At 39.9% G+C, this 20,472-nt stretch overlaps 2 protein-coding genes and 1 long non-coding RNA gene across 3 annotated transcripts; 1 reads left to right on the top strand and 2 right to left on the bottom strand.

Moving 5' to 3' along the window:
* Window positions 1–698: 698 nt before the first annotated feature.
* LOC137881347 (peroxisomal N(1)-acetyl-spermine/spermidine oxidase-like) lies at window positions 699–8,194 on the bottom strand. Its single transcript, XM_068723256.1, has 10 exons — window positions 8,011–8,194; window positions 7,208–7,384; window positions 5,389–5,519; window positions 5,041–5,228; window positions 3,670–3,848; window positions 3,138–3,307; window positions 2,234–2,319; window positions 1,783–1,895; window positions 1,470–1,624; window positions 699–1,359 (listed from the first exon to the last, which is right to left on the bottom strand). The coding sequence occupies exons 1-10, from the start codon at window positions 8,162–8,164 to the stop codon at window positions 1,207–1,209; spliced, it is 1,506 nt and encodes a 501-aa protein (XP_068579357.1). The 5' UTR covers window positions 8,165–8,194; the 3' UTR covers window positions 699–1,206.
* Window positions 5,870–6,630, top strand: LOC137881353 (uncharacterized). The gene is made up of 2 exons (XR_011103857.1): window positions 5,870–5,998; window positions 6,479–6,630. It is a non-coding gene; the product is annotated as an uncharacterized lncRNA (long non-coding RNA).
* A 2,440-nt stretch (window positions 8,195–10,634) lies between the features above and the next one.
* LOC137881337 (peroxisomal N(1)-acetyl-spermine/spermidine oxidase-like) lies at window positions 10,635–18,513 on the bottom strand. Its single transcript, XM_068723244.1, has 10 exons — window positions 18,243–18,513; window positions 16,365–16,541; window positions 16,052–16,182; window positions 15,758–15,945; window positions 14,895–15,076; window positions 13,158–13,327; window positions 12,873–12,952; window positions 12,634–12,746; window positions 12,008–12,162; window positions 10,635–11,897 (listed from the first exon to the last, which is right to left on the bottom strand). Exons 1-10 carry the CDS (start codon window positions 18,394–18,396, stop codon window positions 11,745–11,747), a joined length of 1,503 nt encoding a protein of 500 aa, XP_068579345.1. The 5' UTR covers window positions 18,397–18,513; the 3' UTR covers window positions 10,635–11,744.
* Window positions 18,514–20,472: the final 1,959 nt, after the last annotated feature.

Below are 20,472 nucleotides of genomic sequence, written 5' to 3'. Positions count from 1 at the left end.
ATTAGCCTTCTTTTACCATTAATCGCGGCTGCCTACCAACATCAAGGTGTACCTACTATGCTGGAGGGTTGGCCTGAGTACCACTTAGTTAGCCCTTGAAATCTCGTATATTCATTGGTCTCGTTTATTTCAAGTAACGTGCTGTCAAAATTCCTCACCCAAGGTTAAATAAAAATCTCAGATTAATTTCCTTTATTCCATACCTTTGGATCGCCCTTTGGTGTGTCTGTTTCTGCAGAATATTTCTTTATGTACTAATTTTTTACATGTTCTTCTGACTTCTGATCACATACGATAGTTGCTAGCCTTTTTAAAGGGAAACATTTCATACAATATGGTGCTTCCCAAGACCAACCTGGATTTTGTGCTTGTAAAACTTTTTTCTGACAAAGTAATTTTTGGGAAAAGTGAGGTCTCACTGTGCAGCTTTGGCTTGTAATGTTAAGTTTATATTATTTAAATCAATACTTATTTAAGGTTCTCCAGTTCAAACGCTCTTCCTATGGCCAAGTATGCTATATGATATTATTCAAAATTAATTATGTGAGAACCAGGATTTTACAAGAGCAAAATCAACACATCATCAGTTACAAACACTAAAATAATTACTAAATATAATTTTTAAATATGTAAGATGCAACTTTATAATTCTATTTGCACATAAATGTAGAAATTAATTCACTCATTGACTTCAGACAGAACTGTTAAAATGGTTTATTTAAAAAATGTATATTGTATCAATAGAATCTGATATTTCAATCAATGAATAAAAAATTCAGCTAAGCAGAAAGTTGAAAACTGTATGGAATTCAATTAGTCATAAAATCAAGACAATCATTTTATCAAATTGCCACAAATTCTAACAACTATCATTATTAAGTTGATTTGTAAACCGGATTACTGTGCAACTTCAAACTAAATTTTTTCTTTGTTTTCTTTACAAAGAGGCATTTCATCAGGAATTCAAAGTTGTATCTTTAACATATTTAATGAAAATGTCATTACTGTATTGAGTACTTTTGTTGTCCAAGTCCATTTATATTCAATGCAATAAACAGCATAAGATCAGCAGTCTCTCACTTCACTGGCCTGGGCAATGCCTTACATAAACAGCAGCTCTCCACAATCCTCCAAATCAACTCAGTTTGAAAAAGATTTTAGCCATAAATCTGATCAATCTTTTTTGTCAAAGAAACATAGATTCTTTTAAAGCTTTGACTTCGGCGGCTCAGATGGACGAATCGAGGAGTAGTGAGAGATGAGTCTGTCAGCTTCTCTCCACCCAGTTAGAAGAGCTCCATGGACGGTGGAGTAGTAGTATGGATGAGTAGCCTCTCCAGCAAATAACACCTGCAGGGGCTGAAACAGACCAAATAGTTTCAAAGACTTTTACACCTTGGTTAATTATGTGTGAATCTGTGTTTATGCTCAGTGCAAACATTTGTGTTTGAGTATGAACATATAGGTACTTGTGACTGTGATCCCTTCGTAGGCAGGGGCTCCATCATGTTCTCCAGGTCCTGTTCTGAACAGCCTATTGCCGGGTGACTGTAAGATCCACATGTCCAGGGGTCATGAAACCACTGGGAGCGCAGGACTCTCCTCGGGGTGATGGTAGGGTTTCCTAAACGCACAGTTAGTCTGCGAGTGCTGACAGAGATCACTCTAAAATAACTTTTATACAGAAACATTTTTTGAAAATACAAAGATCCTGCAGAGGAAGTAATGCACTCTGAACTGTTGACAATTGTTGCCCAATGCTTGTGACGTAAGAATGATCACCTGTAAATCTGCGGATGAGTTGTGTGACGGTGAGTGTGACCTCTTGTTCAGACAGTGTCTCCATATACTCTGACTCATGTCCAGCAATCCAACCACACAGAACATGGCCATACCTGAAAGTTAAACCATAACATTACATCATCATTACATTACGGTCATTTAGCAGACGCTTTTATCCAAAGCGACTTACAATTCAGTATCTATCTACACACCGTAGACGCAGTTTTGGGGTTAAGTGTCTTGCTCAAGGACACAATGACATGAGACTAGTAGAGCAGGAGATCGAACCACCGACCCTCTGATTGAAAGGCGGCCCTGCTCTCCACTTATCCACGATCACCCCCATAACACAGGACTGTATTCACAAACAATGTATTTACCAGATATTTTCTATTGAATACAACAAGAACAACGCAGGCAAGCATCAGCATCAGCATTTGTGGTTGTCGACCTTTCAGTGGGTTTGAGCAGAGTGAAGGCACACAACTTCCTTATCCAGGACCTCTGTACATCTGGCACCTGGTCCACCATGACATCCTGAATCATGACAAGAGATGAAACAGACAGTTAAAATGTTTGCATATGTTAGGCATTTTGTGAACTACTGTCGTGGCATAAACATCAAACATTTTAGGACATTTGGCAAGGAATTTCTAGTGATCTGAAGATGAAATAATTTCTATTGCTTTCTTTTTTCAAGGCTGTTCTGTTTTTCTCTCATAAACACATTTTAGAAAAAGATGAGACTGAGATGTGACTGTGGTAAGCGAGGAGTCATATTAGCCAAATGGAAAGCAGGAAAAGAGAGAGAGAGGAAAAAGCTGAGGAAATGATGTAAGCAGTAGTCTGTATTTTACCGGGGGAAGACAAATCGGATTTTAAAATATACAACAGTGAAACATCTTAAAGTCAGATGTACAGCTAGTTTAATCCTACTAAATCCAAAATATTTAAACAGAGTCGCAGCATAAATTATTGTTACAGAACAAACGGTTTGTCAGGGAGGGGGACTGCAGAATCTGATTAGGGCAAGTCACTGCCGGCAGCTTTGGAGAACTATGTGACTGACTGAAGGGCTGAGTGGGCAGAGATGTCGGCCTGCACTCGTTTGTGGGGAGCAGTGCTTGGTGGACATTACGGGGCACACAGTGCTTGGCTGGCGTTTCACCCTCTTAAATGTTAATTATTTGTTCACGGTTTATGTTTTTCAACAAGCCTTGGTGATTCCTCTTCCTTTGAATGCTTAAATATTAAAATAATCTTTGCATAGGCTACTATTTTTATTATGCAATTGAATCCAGTGTGTACGCACACACTTTATAGTAAATGTACACCTTTATTCGTTGACGTCTCACCTCATCTTCCCACACAAGATAGATGACCTCACAGTCAGCATCCCACCACGGTGAATCAAACTCCACAAATATCTTATTGTTTGTTCCAAAGCCTAGTCTCTGGACGGAGTGCAGCTTGTGTAGAGGGAGAGGAGGATCGAACAGGGCTGAATGGTGCTTCTTTAGGTATCCTGAACAAACAGAACAAGTTAGGTTTTGTTCAGTACTTAATAGCTTAAATCTAATCTCAGCTTAAAACTACACTAGAAATGTACATTTTAATATTTACCACATCAAAAGTCACCATAAACAGTATATTATATTTAACTGTGATCAAATCTTCTGTAATTCAAATTTTTATATTAGAACTAAAAACTAAAATGTTTAAGTATTTACTAATATTTGTTGACAAATGTAATACCAAGTGACCTGTGCTCTTAACATAATAAGTGGTTAAAAATGTCTCGTGAAAAGCTGAGTTGTAACAAAATCGCAACATTTCATGCACTTCGATAGAAAACAGAAAACTTTGTTTGTGAATGTCGGATTCTACCTAGAGGTACTGTGACAATAACATGATCGGCAGCAATCCTCTCCTCATCACACTCGATCATCACAGGGTTTTCTCTCTTCTCTGTGTTGTTCCAGTGGACACAGCGAGCAGGCTGATTGAAGGTCACTAAACCACCGGGGAGCTCCGACATCAAGTTTTTGACCAGACCTTCATAGCCACTGAGAAAGACAATTATGTTTAAGTCAATCGGACATGCAAATGTGTACTGAAAGAGTTAATTAACAGAATAATGTACTGCTAATATGCTCTGCAAGGCCCCCTCCTGCAGCCAGACCTGGGAGAGAAGCTAGCCGGCGAGAGTCTGGTGGGCCGGCATTGACCTATGGAGACTCGTCCAGCAACAGCCTGAAAGAACTACATGGATCTATCGTCCCGTGGACCCACCACATGCAGGGATAGGTATTGGGGTTGGGTGTGCTGTGAGCCAGGAGGCAGGCAAAGGTGAAAACCTAAGTGTGCTGACCCCTGGCATTGCAGACCGGTTTTAGAGACAGTGATGTTCATCTCTTTAGCAGGGAAGAAACCGGAACTGGTATAGAAGGTGGAGCAGTACCAACTAGATGTAGTTGGGCTCACCTCTACGCATAGCACTGGGTCTGGAACCAAACCCCTGGAAGGACTGGACTCTGTCCTTTTCCAGAGTTGCCAAGGGTGAGAGAGGCCGGGCAAAAGTTGGGATACTGATGAGACCATTCTCCCGGAGTTCTCCCGGGCAACAAGAGGGTCAACTCTATGCGACAGCAAGTTGCTGAGAGGAAGTCTCTGACAGTTGTTTGTGCTTTTGTACCAAACAGCATTTCAGAGAAGCCAGTCTCCTTGGAGTCTTTGGGTGGCGTCTTTTAAAGTATACCGTCTGGGTCTACATTTCTGCTGGGGGACTTCAATGCTCACATGGGCAAGGATGGAGAAGCCTGGATGGGGATGATTGACCTCCCTGATCTGACCCTTAGAGGTGTTTTGTTATTGGACTTCTGATTGATAAGGACACTTGGAGGAGAGAGCTTGGAGTAGAGCTGCTGCTCTTTGGGGTCAGGTCAAAAGGAGACTGTCGAGGTAATTTGGGCATCTGATCAGGATGCCTCTTGGACTACCTTGCTTGGCCTGCTGCCACTGTGACCCTGGCTCTGGATAAGTGGAAGAAGATGGATAGATGGACCTTTAATTCATGTCTATATTAAATAAATATTTGGGGGCATCCTTTGGTTGCCGGTCAGACAAGCAATTACAAGACACCACTTTTACTAATGAGATGATTAATATGAAAAAGAAGAAAATAATCATTTAATGAAATTGATTATTGAAATAATTGTTAGTTGCTCCACTACATGTATGCAATGTTGGAGTACAAACCCAGGGAATGTACAGTCCAGTCCAGGAAGAGTTTTATAAAGGCCATAGGCCCCCAGGCCAACCTCATCCATGCTGTGAGCCCCATTAATGCAACACTCCAACTTCAACATGTTACTGATCATGCACAGTCGCAGAGATCTGGTGGTTGCATCAATATCTTTCCACTTCTCTGCTGCTCGTTGTTGAACCTGCACCAGACAACAAGCAACAAAACAAACTGTTAATTCTTACAAGATGCAGTCGATTTATTTTGTTTATTATCAACAACATGTGAGCTGGAATAGCTCAGATATTGGCAGTTAACAAACACCCCTCGTATTGTTATTTTAGTCACTGAGAAAAACGTACCTCTGACCGGATGAAATCTCCCACACAGGCCCAGGGTTCTCCTCCTTGACTCTCAAATTCTGAACTTTCCTTCAGCAACTCAGCAAACATTTCCTGAGTATAATAAATGTCGTCAGCATTCAGCTTCCGACCTGAAGATGTTACACAACACACAGAATATGAATTAGTATTTACCAACAGGTTACACTCTCACACAGTAGTAATTAATCAATGACACGCGCTGGTTACATATGCCAATAAATATTATATATAAATATTCCCAGTGAGCACCAACCCGGATTTCAACGTTGAAGACCTGTTTTCACCGTCTTTTCAACCGGCTAAATTGCGGTTACAATATCAACGTGTCACAAAACACCAATTTGTTTAAAAATATTTATGGTTTGTTCATTTGTAATTTGAAACATGTTTGAAACATGTACTCTGGTCCACACTCCAATACAGTAGGTAGCGTAAATGCACCTTTCACTGGATGCCATCCGCCATAAAACTTAAAAGAAGAAAAAGAACTCTGAAACATGCGATGTCCGGAAACTCGGCACGGGACTTGAGGAGCGAAGTGAACGAGTTAACAGAATAAACGTGAGGCTTCACGCTAACGACATACGCTGTAAGTACTACTGGGTAACAATATATATATAAACCGAAAAATGCACCGTTTGTATCATTTTATGCTCACCATGCGGGCGAGGCTGCTAGCTTGTAGCGTTAGCATGCAGCTACAGCACCATGGACGAACAGTAAATATAAACACGTGTGTTAGTTAATGTTGGAGACTCTTTATGGACTGTCGCTGTAGAGTATTTAGGACAGTTTACATGTGAAATACACGACGGAGAGCGCGTGGGGCTGTACACAGTTTAAATATGGAGGACGTGAGTAAAACAAAGTAATGTGCAAATAAGAAGACTGTCAAAACATTGTTGTTTGGCTCATAGCAATATACAAAGTACATGAAGTATTATACTGTGTAATATCCAAGTCAGCATATTTACGTTGAAAATACGTTTGAAAAGACGACTATGGTGTCCGGTGAAAAGACGTTCAAAACTGGTCTAAAAGTGAATGTTTTTTAATACTTTATTTACAGATGTCCACCTTGAAAATATGGCAAACCTTCTGAAACCGGCTCCTGTGTGGCTTTGACAACGACAGTTCAAGAAGGAAAGGGAGATTATGGTTGTATTTAAAGAATATTGTTTGATATTTATATTGTTGCTTAATAAACACAAATGAACTGTTGCCTGTGTCACTTGGTCTTTGTCCTGTAAGTGGAAACTGTTGATGTGTTACTATGATTAAGTATTTAGTTGCTACATATTTAACTGTGAGCAGTTCGACGTTTAAAACACGGCGACTTTGAAAAGACGTTCAAAAGTGAAAGTTGTTTTCGCCGACTTTTTATAGACGTTGATTAAACATTCACGTTTAGACCAGATTTCACCGGGATTTGCAATATTGTCATTCAACTGATAAATGTGGATGTGGTTTCTTAGTAAGCCTCTAAAATGATGATATACTATTAGCAAAGTGTGGAGGACGAAAATTGTAGTATTGCAAATCCCGTTGAAATCTGGTCTAAGCGTTTAATCAACGTTTATAAATAGTCGGCGAAAAAAACTTTCACTTTTGAACGTCTTTTCAACGGTGGGCGTAGACTTCTTTTAAACTGAAAAATGCAAGCTGGGTTTTTCTTTTGGGTCTATTCTGCTGTTTTATACTGTACCATATCATTCCAGTTTTTGTTTAAATAAGCATATGCTGATTTATACAAAACGTGTGGTATTGGGCAATATAAATTAAATTAAATTGACTTGACCTGAACTGCAGAAAATGTTGGGAACAAAGGGGGGATGTCCTCCAACGTCCATGGCCTGGTTCTCTGGGGTGAGGGCCTCTGGATCCAACAGCCTGTATTTACGGGCCAGACAAAACACAGGGTTCTCCTCGCACGGTCCATGGATCCAGTTAGCCCCTATCTCAACAATATTATCACCTGCAGATGGAAAACAATGTGCGGTTGCAGAAAAGAAAGGAGCATGTTATATACCGTTTTGTTTTTGGGCCTTGACAGCAATGTATTGCTGTTTGTTTATGATAGGGTAAAACTCTTAACACAATCATCTCATCTTATCACTGATTTACAGCAGACTGAGTTAGGTCCGGTCATAGTTCAGAAAGAACAAAACATTTTTAAATTAATGAATACTTGAATCTGCAAGGTCCCAAAAATCAGATTAAAAATAGTTTTAGTGGTAGTAGCAGTTTCTATTTATCTGCTCCTGTCAGAGCTCAGCTTTGTTCTTTGGATCAGAGGGAATACAGCGTATTGCGAGTTATGCAAAACTCCTACGAGGCAATGGACACACCATATATTACACGGTTACCTTTAAGACTTTGCAAGAAAATATTTTTTGGTGAAATGCAAAAGATAATTAAAAGATAATCTGCAGTCAAAGTTTTAAATAGTTGTCATATGTGCAAGGCCGAGATCCTCCTTGTGGCACTGGAACCGCAGTGGCTGGTCTGTGCCAGGCGTCAGGGCTGTGGCACCTCAGTGTCTAGACTTAGGTAAAGTTGGCACAAGGAGGATCTCGCTGTCTCTGTCATATTGTCGCTCACCCAGTCTTCCAGTTTTTATTCTTCCTCCGCTTCTTGATGTCGCTTCAAGTATGCACACGTGACGAAATCCAGCGTTAAAGAGCCGGTGTGCCGCCGCTACACCTGATATCCCGCATCCTATAATAACTATTTTGGCATTCGCATTCACAGCCATAGCTGGTTCTGTACTCAATACAACTGACTCCCGTCGGGTTAACGGTCTTCCTCTTTAGATTTGATTGGCGGGTCGCAACCAACTTGAATAGGTGCATACCGCCACCTACTGTACCGGAGTCTGCAGTTTCAGGGTAAGAGTTTCATCACTGTTCTAAATAATAATAAAAAAATTAAATAAATAAACCTAAACAACACCTGCTAACAACTAAATCCTACGGTCTAATCCCGTTTCTTTATGAAATCGCAACAGTGCCCTGCAGCACTCACGCCATTCTTCGTCCGCTGCAAGAACTCCCTCCAAACTCCACCTCCGTCCCAACTGACACATTTTTTGCTTCAAGATGTTCCTTTCTGAATTGTATCTTAGACATTTTAGGATAACATGCTCCACGTCTTCAGTAACATTACAAATAGTGCACTTATCTGAGTCCCTTTTTGCCATTAAATAATGAGTTGAGTTAAGTCCTCTATGTCCGAATCTTAACCTTGATAATATGACCTCCTCTCTTCTATACTTCCCTTTGTATGTCTTCACATTTATGGATTTCTGAATGTTATAATAATGTCTTCCTTTGTTGTCGTTGTCCCACTTCTTCTGCCATAAATCCCGTACTCCCTCTCTTATTACTGATTTGGCGTCCCCCTTCCCAAAAGGAATATTCAATATCTCCTCTTCTTTTAGTTTTAGTGCTCTTTGCAATCATATCTGCTCTTTCATTGCCCTCCACACCTTCATGAGCAGGAACCCAGCAAAATTGCACATTTATTCCCAGTCGAAATTGTGAGATAGAAAGTCGAAATTATGAGATGCATAAACACAACAGTCATCGAAGCAGCTCTTCATAGGTTACCCTTCATTTGACATAGAAATGGATTGTGAGTACATTGACGACTACTTTAAACGTGGCTTTACAACAGATGCAATCTATGGGTAAATGGGTACATTTTTTAAAAAGTGCATGCTAAAAGGTAATGTGAGCAGGTGTGCTCCAACCAGATACAGACTTGAAGAAACACCATCGCAGACTGAGTTCAGGAACTAGCAGACAATCTGACAACGCAGCTAGCTGAAGAGACGAGCAGGTACTTGTCTTCTTCATTAGCTGTTGATGAACGCACAGACAACACAGATACATCATACATCTATCAATGTTTATAAGAGGCTGAAGGCAGACCTGACCGTCAGTGAGGAGCTCTTGAATGTTGCTGCATAAATGGGACGATGACGGGGACATTAGTGATGCAGACAGGTGACAAAAATAGCATTGAACAAAGTGAAAGTAATAACTTGTGTTTGATGATATTTGTCTTTGTTATTTTTCTTTAAAAGTATGATATTTTATAGAGTAATGTGGGTTTCTTAACGCTAAATTAAAAGGATTGATGTTATAATAACAGAAATGTGCTTAAATATATTTTTACATTTATATAACTGCATGTACAATATTGTTACATTTGAATAAACAATAATCAAATGCAGACAGTTATTTAACCATATGTTAGGGAGTAGTTACATTTATACAGTCTTATATAGTTGCAACCGGCCCTCTGAGGGCAACCATGATGTTGATGTGGCCCGGGGTGAAAATGAGTTTGACACCCCTATCAGTTTTCATTCCATTTCAATTTATTTGAAGTCTCGAAGCTTTCACTACCTTTCCTCCTTTCACTTCCTGGATTATCTCACCTATGGACACTGACAATGGCACATCCTGTATAACACCTCTCAGCTTTGAAACGCTCCCTGGAATATGACTGCTGATCCTTTCTCCATTCAAAGTTTCAGCTCTGAGGATCTTCTCTCTTTGCCTTTGATCCGTAGCAAAGATCAAAAGTCGCCTGTTACTTAAAAACTTGCCAAACTTGATCTTTCCTATTTCCTTCTCTATTGCCTTTGTCAGTTTTAACGGGTGATAATGGGCCCCTTCCTTCTTAAACGCAATCACAACTTTCCATTCAGTTCTCCTTCTTCCTCACACTTGCTCTATCAGCCTTCACTTTTTTACTCTCCTCGCCAAAATCAATTCCGTAGCGGCCTGAACTGTCGCTCCTGTTTCTTCTCTTTCTGGTAGCTTCTTGCCGAGGCATGTTATCACTCTCACCATCTGAACTATCACCCACTTCCTAGGGCAAAGATATGGCCGACGACTAGAATAAGTTCTTCATGTAAAGAGTTTCAAAATAAAACTCGTTTTTAGAAGGCCCCACTGTCAAATCATCGAGTGTTTGAGGGCTCTCTTGCAGACATTTTGAGACTTTATGAACACTTTCCGTAATTCTGCATTTCTGCAGACTTTGTCCAAAGGAATTGCCCACAATTCATAGCAATATGGAATTAAACACGAGTTACTATTGGAAGCGTTTAAGCTTGCAATGTAAAAAAAAAAAGGGAGAATGGCACATTGGTGTTCAACCTGGCATATTACATTTACAGATAAACGTTAATGACGAAAGATAGTACAGAAAACTCATTAAAGCAGAGGAATACAAGCAGACTTTATTGCACAGCTTTAGTCATCAAACCTATTAAGTCCATAAATAAATAAGTGGGGAGGATACGTGGGTTTTAAAACCCTCCGACAGCGACTCTGCATCAATGCTGACTTAACCAGCTGCCAGCTTTACTCTTCAAGAAAAACTAGTTTGGTGATTTGCAAGGCAACTGGATCTGCTTATCCAGGTGTCATGTATACCCACTGGGAGCGCAGGACTCTCCTTGGTGTAATGGGAGTTTCCTAAACACACATAGTTGGTCTGTGAGTCCTGACAGAGATTATTCTAAAAGTTCCAAGGCTCTAAAACAATGATCCTGTGACCCAATTCAACATTATGTTATAATAAGTAAAAATTCTAACTTCTTGAAGTGAAATATGTGGGCTAGTATCAGAATTAGAATCAGAAACTGTTTATTGCCAAGTACGTTACACATACAAGGAATTTGGTGATTTGGTGTAAAACAATAATAGAAAATGTACAATAAAATATGGTAAACAAATAAGAGTATGTTAAAACAAGTGTATTATTAAAGTGTCATGTGTATATTAAAAGAGAAGAGATGAACAACAATAAGAAATTGTCCTGATCATCACTGAACATCACTACGAATTGAACCGTAAAATCATTAAATCTCAATTCATCACCCACCAAATGACTTCCCATGAACAAAACCAAACATAAAATACATTCAATTCATACAAAGATAGAATTCATTGCTGCTATAACTAGATGGTGTCGCATGCTGTGCAAACAAGCAGAGAAATGTTTCCAACAATATGAATGGACAACTCAAACCTACGGTACCTGTAGTAAAAGCAATTACCTGTATTAATATTAATTTTACCGGACCAAGCAAAAAGGTAAGGAAAACATTTTTATGTCTCTGTGGGGTCCTTTCCATAATGTTGTCAAACACTTATAATTACAGGTTGAGCCTTTCAGTGGCAAAAACCAGCACAAGCACAGTTTCACGGCTGCCAGTTACACATGGGAAAATAGTATCTAGGTTGAAAAATATCAAAGTTATCCTACATTTTGGGGGAAAACCCAAGATGTTTTTATGCATCCAGCATGTTCATCTTTTACATTTTTTGATCTGGGTGGCCACATGGACTTTTCGAGGAGTAGTGAGAGATGAGTCTGTCAGCTTCTCTCCACCCAGTTAGAAGAGCTCCATGGACGGTGGAGTAGTAGTATGGATGAGTAGCCTCTCCAGCAAACAACACCTGCAGGGGCTGAAACAGACCAAATAGTTTCAAAGACTTTTACACCTTGGTTAATTATGTGTGAATCTGTGTTTATGCTCAGTGCAAACATTTGTGTTTGAGTATGAACATATAGGTACTTGTGACTGTGATCCCTTCGTAGGCAGGGGCTCCATCATGTTCTCCAGGTCCTGTTTCGTACAGCCTATTGCTGGGTGACTGTAAGATCCACATGTCCAGGGGTCATGAAACCACTGGGAGCGCAGGACTCTCTTCGGGGTGATGGTAGGGTTTCCTAAACGAACACACACACACACACACACACACACACACACACACACACACACACACACACAATTTCTGGTTAAACTAGTTGTCTATGTGATGACGAGAACTTTAATCTTAACATACAACATCTTGAGATCCTGAAAAACAAGATTAGAGCAATCTTATACAGTAACTGACAAATTAAAAGCCATATGTGGGGAGACTGTAACATTCACCTCATACATTGCTAAAAATGGAGACATTTCTCAGCTAGTCTTACAATTAACAAGTGCACAGTTTGGCCAGAAGGTGGCACTACAGGAGAGGCTACATTGCTTCCTAAATCCAAAGAGGTTATCCTCTGTACAGCGGCCAAGACATCTCAGACTCAGTTTGCCAGGCTTTGTGTAAAGCAGTTTTTAACTCTACACTTAAGTAAAACAATTAAGTATTTCTATCCATTTCATCCATCAGGAGGCAGCTACAGGTTGAGACTCACCTGTGAATGTTCGGATGAGCTCTGTGATGGAAAGTCTGACCTCCTGTTCAGGAAGTGTCTCCATATACTCTGACTCGTGCCCAGCGATCCAGCCACAGAGAACATGGCTATATCTGAGAATTAAATTAGCAAGAGGAGTCAAGTGTTTTCTTTGCTCTCTAAATATGATTTACCCTGGAAACTTTAAATAGGGAAGAATGAGCATCTGTCACGGTTCAGGTGCCTAATATGCTGCCGACCTTTCAGAAGATTTAAGCACAGTGAATGTGGACATCTTCCTTATCCAGGACTCGTTTGACACTTGGTCCAAAACATCCTCCTGAAGACACAAAGGATACAAAACAGACTGTTTGTGTTGGTGTGCTTTTATAATCAGGTGTTATTTACCAGATATATACTTATTATGAAATTATGTAGTATTTGTAGATGGAAAAAAAGTCAAAATAGTGTTTACCACTATTTTAAAGAATGAATTACCATCTAGAAGCTAAATTATCATGTAGTGCATGGCTGCACAAACAGACCTCATCCTTCCACACCAGGTAGATTATCTCACAGTCAGCATCCCACCACGGTGATTCAAACTCTACATATATTTTGTTGCATGTTCCAAATCCTTGTCTCTGGACGGAGCTCAGCTTGTGTGCCGGTAAAGGAGGACAGAACAGGGTTGAATGGTGCTTCTTGAGGTATCCTGAAAAAAAAAAAAAAAGTTCATGCCAATAGGGGCGGGTAGGTTAAGATATTTTACCATTCCACTTACACGGAGGCAACTGGTTGTTAGTGGTGTAACGGATCACCGATCGATCCGTGATCGGTTCGGATCACACCTCACGGTTCGGACCACACCTCACGGTTCGGCACACTTTTAACCATCAGTTTAATCATCATAGTGTGTAATAAAGTTGTACTGCTGCTGTTCCTTTTCAAGTAGCAAGTCCCCGAATAGCAATGCAGTGTCAATGACCAGATATAAAGCAGTAGTGTTCACGTGAACATAGCAGGTTAAAAGCATTTAACTGTGAAAGTCATGGCGAGCGGAGGAACGGAGGAGCGTCAGAAGCCCCCAGCGTCATTTAAGTTTGGGAGCATTTTGGCTTCCCTGTAACTTCTAATGAAGGGATAAGGGCAGAAGACAAAATGGTTACGGTATGTAGGCGTTGTTTGAAGAGAAAGACCTACGACAACGGCAGTACAGTTTGAAGCGCCGCCACCACAGACGGGTCGACCGCCAGGGCAACAGGGAGCTAACGTTACGTGACTGACCGCTCACTCCATCACGGCGGAGCGGAGATTCATAGTCCGGTGCTGTAGACACGCCCCCCCGTGAGAGTCACACAGACACACACCTGGCGCAGGTGCTGACAGAAGCAGTAGAGTGGAAGCTAGACAGGTCTAACAGCAATATCCCAGTCACCACAGAAAGGTCTACCCTCTCCCCAGACAATGGAGATATTCTCATTTTTTTTAAAACAAATGTAAAGTTGTTGACCATTTCACAGTAAAGGTGGTAAACATTATTGCAGTGTATTTGAATGACATAACCTGACAGGAAGTAAACATAGACCCAAGTTGTTGCCTGGCAGTTCAGTTCAGTTGAAACAGTGTAAGCTAGCTCCGGTCTGCTCTGCTTTCTTTCTTTTTTAATGCTGTAGACTCTGGCTGTTTCTTTCTTTCAATATTGATCAAAGGACGAGGGTATCAACATACCTCATGTTGCACTTAAACTTAAACAGAATTGAGTATTCTTGAATGTTTTATTTTTATTTGTTATTTATTTGATTTTGTTGGACATCGTCAATATTTTTGTTTTTATGTAAGACTATAGCCCAAAGTTCTTTGCTTTAAGTGTTCTTGAAGTTCTTTAATTAATAAATGGAAAGCAAAGTTATATTTGTCTCCTCCCCTTTTCTTTGCTGATCTGAAAAATTATCCGAACTGTGACTCAAGAACCGTGATCTGAACCGAACCGTGAGGTTTGTGATCCGTTGCACCCCTACTGGTTATAGTATAACATTGTCGCAAAGTTGCAAATCAACAAGCAGGACTATTATTGCATGAAGTAATTTGATTTGTAGAGGATAAGAATTGAAGATCTTATCCATATCGACTAACCCTACTGTATAGCCAAAATAATGTTGCCTATCACCCCACAACTAATAAACTCCTCAACTTTGAGAGATGTCCTAATGTCTTATTTGCAATCATTCAATTCCATGCATTGAGATGAACAATAGTACAGTACGTGTGCAGAAGTCTACCTAGAGGTACTGTGACAATAACATGATCAGCAGCGATCCTCTCCCCATCATCGCACTCAACCGTGACAGTGTTTACTCCGCTTTCTGTGTTGTTCCAGTGGACACAACGAACAGGCAGATTGTAGGTCACTACATCAGTGGGGATCTCCAACATCAACTTCTTGATTAGGTCTTCAAAGCCACTGTAAGAAAAAGGCATAAATAAAAGTTACTCAGATGGATTTGTATTGCACTCTATTGGACTTGGACATTTGTCCCGAGGAGAACATTTATTAGCGGACATGGATATGACCTGCAACAGGATGCCCTCCAGCTAAGTAACACTTTAGCACTGCAACGTTCCTGGTTAAATTTAAGCTGACGACTTTTGTTACATGTCAAACCCCTTTTCTTTCCCTCATGTTTCCTGTCGAAGTCTACTCTGTTTGCTACTATTAAAAAAAGGCAAAAAGTGTCCCCAAATCTGAAATAAATATAAAAAGTGAACTGAGTGAAAAAAAGGAGCTGAGCAGAGAGCTTTAAAAAAACAACAAAAAAACCCCAAAAGTAATTTAATTTGAATTAATACTTCCTATTTAGAAGGCTGAAACGCATTGTCTTTTAACTGCTGACTATTTTCTCTATTAATCTTTTTTTTCAGTAAGTAAAATAGTTTATTCATTTTATTTTTCAATAGTTTGTCCGTCTCATGGTGCCACATAGGAGCCTCATCAGAGTAAACCAACAGCAAAATAATATATAAACATATACGTTACTGTGATGTACAATCACTCTCATATGTGATTGTACATCGCAGTCCCGTATTTGTTCATACCCTTAATTTGGCGTGTATGAATATGCTTATGAGACAATTAAAAATAAACCCTGGTAGTGTGCAGTCCAGTCCAGGTAGACCCTTGTAGATATTAAATCCCACCAGGTCCATCTCATCCATGGTAGAAATCGCATTGGTGCAGCACTCCACCTTCAACATGCTACTGATCGCACACAGAAGCAGCTCCCTGGTGCTTTTATCCTCATCTTTCCACCTCTCGGCTGCTCGCTGTCGTGCCTGAACACATTAGCAAACACCCATCCAAAGCTTCAGTTCATCACCAAGAATGTCTCAGATCTTAGCAGCAGGAACATCATTTTGGTCACTGAAAGATAAAGTATACCTCTGATCGCATGAAGTGTCCTACGCTGGCCCAAGGTGTTTCTTTTTGATTCTCAAATTGAAAAGTATCATCCAATAGCTCATTGAACAACTCCAGAGCAGGTTTCATGTATTCAGCACTGAGCTTCTGACCTGCATATCACCCACAAAATATAAAACATTTATAAAAATAACAGTATGTATTTTGCAGAGAGTAATCAATAGCCATACACTGGACACATTATGACATTACATAGGTTAATTTGAATGCACACATTGCCAAATAACTTCAATTAGGGAACATGATGTGTTAAAACAGGCTGATGACATTTGACCTGAACTGCTGAACCAGTTGGGAACCCAGAGAGGACGCTCATCAACGTCCATGGCCTGGTTCTCTGGGGTGAGGGCCTCTGGATCCAGGAGGCCATAGTCCTGAGCCAGACAAAACACTGGGTTTTCTTTGGATGGACCGTGGATATAACTTGCACCTATTTCTGTAATGTTATTACCTGCAGAGAAAAAAAAACAGGATTCTAGTGAGTGAGATACAGACCAAACTGAAATGAACTAAAACATTCACCAGGGATGCGCTCCAAAATAAGGCTTGCCTCTAAAGATGGGTTCTTTTGCAGTTGGAGCGGGGGATGGAGCGGGGGATGGGGCAGAGATTTGAAGATTGGAGTGGTCAAGAGGTAGAATAAAGAACAATTAGATCAGAAATGTAAGTGGTGGCAAGGTCATGCAGTGCCTTATATGTAATGAAGAGGATCATTACATTAGGAATGTATAGTTCCTAGGATCATTTATTAGGAATTTTACAGAAAGCTAATGGAGGAATGCAAGAACAGTTCTTGTTAATAACCTGGCTGTAAGCAATTTACAGCAGTTTATGTGTATAGAGGGAAATACAATAATCCAGAAAGGAGAAAGTTAAAATGTGTAGAAGACAAGATGCATCAGATTTTTGGCGAAAACAGGACTGGGAAAGTTTCAAGAGTAAAAGATAATACTACGGTTCTTGGCGGTAAAATAGATTTTTGAGTGAAATGGACCAAGAAACGAATTACAGTTTTGCATGGGTTTAAGTGGAGGACATTAAGAGACATTCAATCTTTTGTGGTGGCCAAACCATCGAGGACAGTTGAGTCAGGTTATTGGGTTTGGCCGAGAAATAGATCTGTGCATCATTGGCATAACAGTGATATGATACATCATAAAAGCTGCTGAACAAGTGACCCAGAGGAAGCATGAACAATGACAAGATAATTATTCCAAAGACTGAACCCTGAGGGACTCCCTACAGCAGGGGAGCTGAGGAAGATACATGATTGTTGATACAGACATTGATTTAAATATATTTGTCATAAGCATGAAACCAGTTTAAAGCTGTACCAGAAATGCTGCACCGATTATGCAGCCTATCAGGTAAAATGTTAAATTGTGTAGTTACAGAGAAAATAAATATTAATGCTAAAATGTTTTACTTTGTGACAGACTCCAATTTGTTTTAAAAATAATTAACACGGTTACACAACTATCATGGGTGTGACCATTTGTTTCCATTGTATATCTTAGCAAAGCCAGTGGCTCAGCATTTTTTCCAAGTGTTTTCAGGCCTGCAGATCCTCCATACCTCCATATTCACCACTAACATTCAAAAATATTTCACATTGTCAAATGTGATTTTTGATATGAGCAGTATCAAATAAATAATTTTCAGTAGAGAAGAAAAGAAGAAATATATTTTGATAACAGTTAATCACCCATCCTTCTGCTATACCTTCATATCATTTTTCAGGGAGAGGCAATTTGTCTTCCCAGAAGTCTACATTCTATAAAAAATGTTCACAGCAAGTTCTGTGGATTGTTGCTTTTGAGCTTTTCTGATTTGCTGTCATCTGTAAAGTTATTTTAGGCTTGAGGAAGTTGTTTGTTTCTGAAACCAGAGGTTTTCTTCTGAAAAGTGTTTGTATGCTGGTATTGAAAACTCTTTGAAACAGAATAAAATGAAAATCCAATAAAATCACAATTAAAATAGACGTAATTGTTTCATGATAAACTCAGCAGGCCTATTCACTCTTCACCTCCATTCCTATTGGGGCCGAGTCAGTCATCTGTTAACAGCCAACCCGTAAGAGTTAGTGAGATTTATTTTCTGAATTTCTAAAAGACTGAGCTGTGGCACTTAAATTGCACATGCAGTCGCTCACCCAATCTGTCGGTTTTTATTCTTCCTCCGCTTCTCGCAGTCGCTTCAAGTATGCGCACGTGACGAAAGCCAGCGTCAACGAGGCGGTGAGCAGCTGCTATACCTGATATCCCGCATCCTATAATAACTGTCTTTGGATCCGCGGTCACAGCCATACTCGCTTCGCTTCAAACAAATAACGTTAGGCCGCTATCAACACCTCAATATAATCGGATGTCAATGACTAACTTTCGTATACGAACCTTTTCCGTAAAAATCCAGAGTCCAAAGTAGGCGGAGCTGTGCTAAAAAGGTGGTTGCGTCTGGCTATTTGAGACTACAAAACGTCATCACGCCGACTCCTCCGCCTTCACAGCCTCGTGGTGTATACTCGCGCTCAGGCGACGGTTGTGTAGTTCGTTTACAGACTAACGTTAGCTTTTTACTTATTCCGTTTGCATTCACGCTTCAAACATCATAAAAGTGGTGTTCATTTATGAAAATTATTTTACTGAAATTTTTTTGTAAATATCTTAAACTTGAGTTTGTCAAAGAGTTTATTTTGTGGAATAATCGAATTGACAGGCTCAAAGGGGGTGTATTCGCTGGATGTGACCTACTGGCTGTTTTCATGGAGGAGTGTTCCTCCATTCAATTATTTCCTCATCTGTCTTAGTCCTGGCCTTCGTGCGCAATTCTGTCAGGGAAGTATGTTCATATCTCAAAAGCAACGTTCTCAACTGCTGTGCATCTCTAATCATAATCAATCTATAGTATGTCACTGAGAGTTTCAGTCACTAGTACACAGCGTTACAGTATAAACAAGTACATAAAAACACACATAAGTAGACTTGAATAAAAATAACATGATTTGATTAGTGGGTACTTGGAAAAAGGGTGGTGTGTTACTACAACATTAGCTGTGTGAGTGTTGTCTCTGATGATGTCTCATCCAGGCATGGCTGACTGCTCCATATTAAATTTGGATGCCTGCTTAGCCTGCTTTTATTGCGTCTCTTCAGGTCAAACATAGACAAGTTACCACACTGCACTAATATTACACCTCCTGTCAGAACATGTTTAATAAGTTGCCAAACCTTGTTGACATAACAAATCGCTTAAGGCACCTTATTTTTTGTTGTGCCTTTTCCACAAGCAGTCGGTGTTCTCGGACCAGTTAAGAACGTAAAGAAACTGGATGCTGAGGAATTCCAAACTATCCATCACATCGACAGAATCACTAAATGGTGACAAGCTTTGTCCTATAGTTGCCATCTGCAAATTTAGGAGAACACATGACCGATGATAAGGACATTTCTAGGCAATGGCGTATGATGTATGCACAAGCAAACACTCTCTCACGCAAGTTTGGTATGTGTACAGATAAAGTGAAGATGTCTTTGTTCAGAGCATATTGTACACCACTCTACACTGCACACTTGTGGTCAAACTACAAAAAAAAGAGCTTACAGAGACTTCAAGTAGCTTATAATGACGCCATGAGGATACTGCTGAAGAGACCGAGATGGAGCAGTGCTAGTGAAATGTTTGTGGCTGCACGAGTCAATACTTTCCAAGCTGTTTTAAGAAATTTCATGTATAAATTCATTTGTCGACTTAATGACTCTGAAAATGAGATCATAGTTGTTTTAACCAACATAAGGCTTAATAGCACACGCTACCAGTCCCAGCTGTGGTGACATTGGTACAGCTGTCTCTTTGTAAGGCATTGCTAGGCCTATGTACTTTTACTGTTTGTGTATGTCATTTTATGTATTTGTCTCTCTGGACCCTGAGTCTGAAATAAAGTCTATCTATCTATCTATCTATCTATCTAGTAATCTGATCTTTTTCAACACAGTCATCTAAATACATGTAAAGCAGCACGTGGACTGAGACAGAAACCTTGTAGCTCTCCTGTGCTCACAATATATACGGTGTGTACATACATTTGCAGTCTCTGTGACCGATGCACCAGCAATTCATACTTCTTGCCTAGCTTTTCAAGACTCAAATATTTGCTGCACAAGATCACGGCGCAGTCGGAAATATTACTAAATAAAAAAAAAACTCTGGTCTCAAATGGTTATTTGATTAATCAAATACTGTAGCAATAAGAGTCAAGGTTGGTCCACAAAATATTACATCAGTTTTGCTGTTTGGGAAACTGTGGGAAAACGGAACAGCCCTTCTTTCTCAGGATACCCTTATTGTGTAATGTTGATAGGTTAACACACACACAGACACACACA

The sequence above is a fragment of the Cebidichthys violaceus genome, unplaced genomic scaffold, assembly GCF_023349555.1.
Source record: "Cebidichthys violaceus isolate CVI_PGR_0920_01 unplaced genomic scaffold, fCebVio1.0.p SCAF_10, whole genome shotgun sequence".
Taxonomy (NCBI): Eukaryota; Metazoa; Chordata; class Actinopteri; order Perciformes; family Stichaeidae; genus Cebidichthys; species Cebidichthys violaceus.
This window is presented reverse-complemented; position numbering and strand designations above follow the sequence as displayed.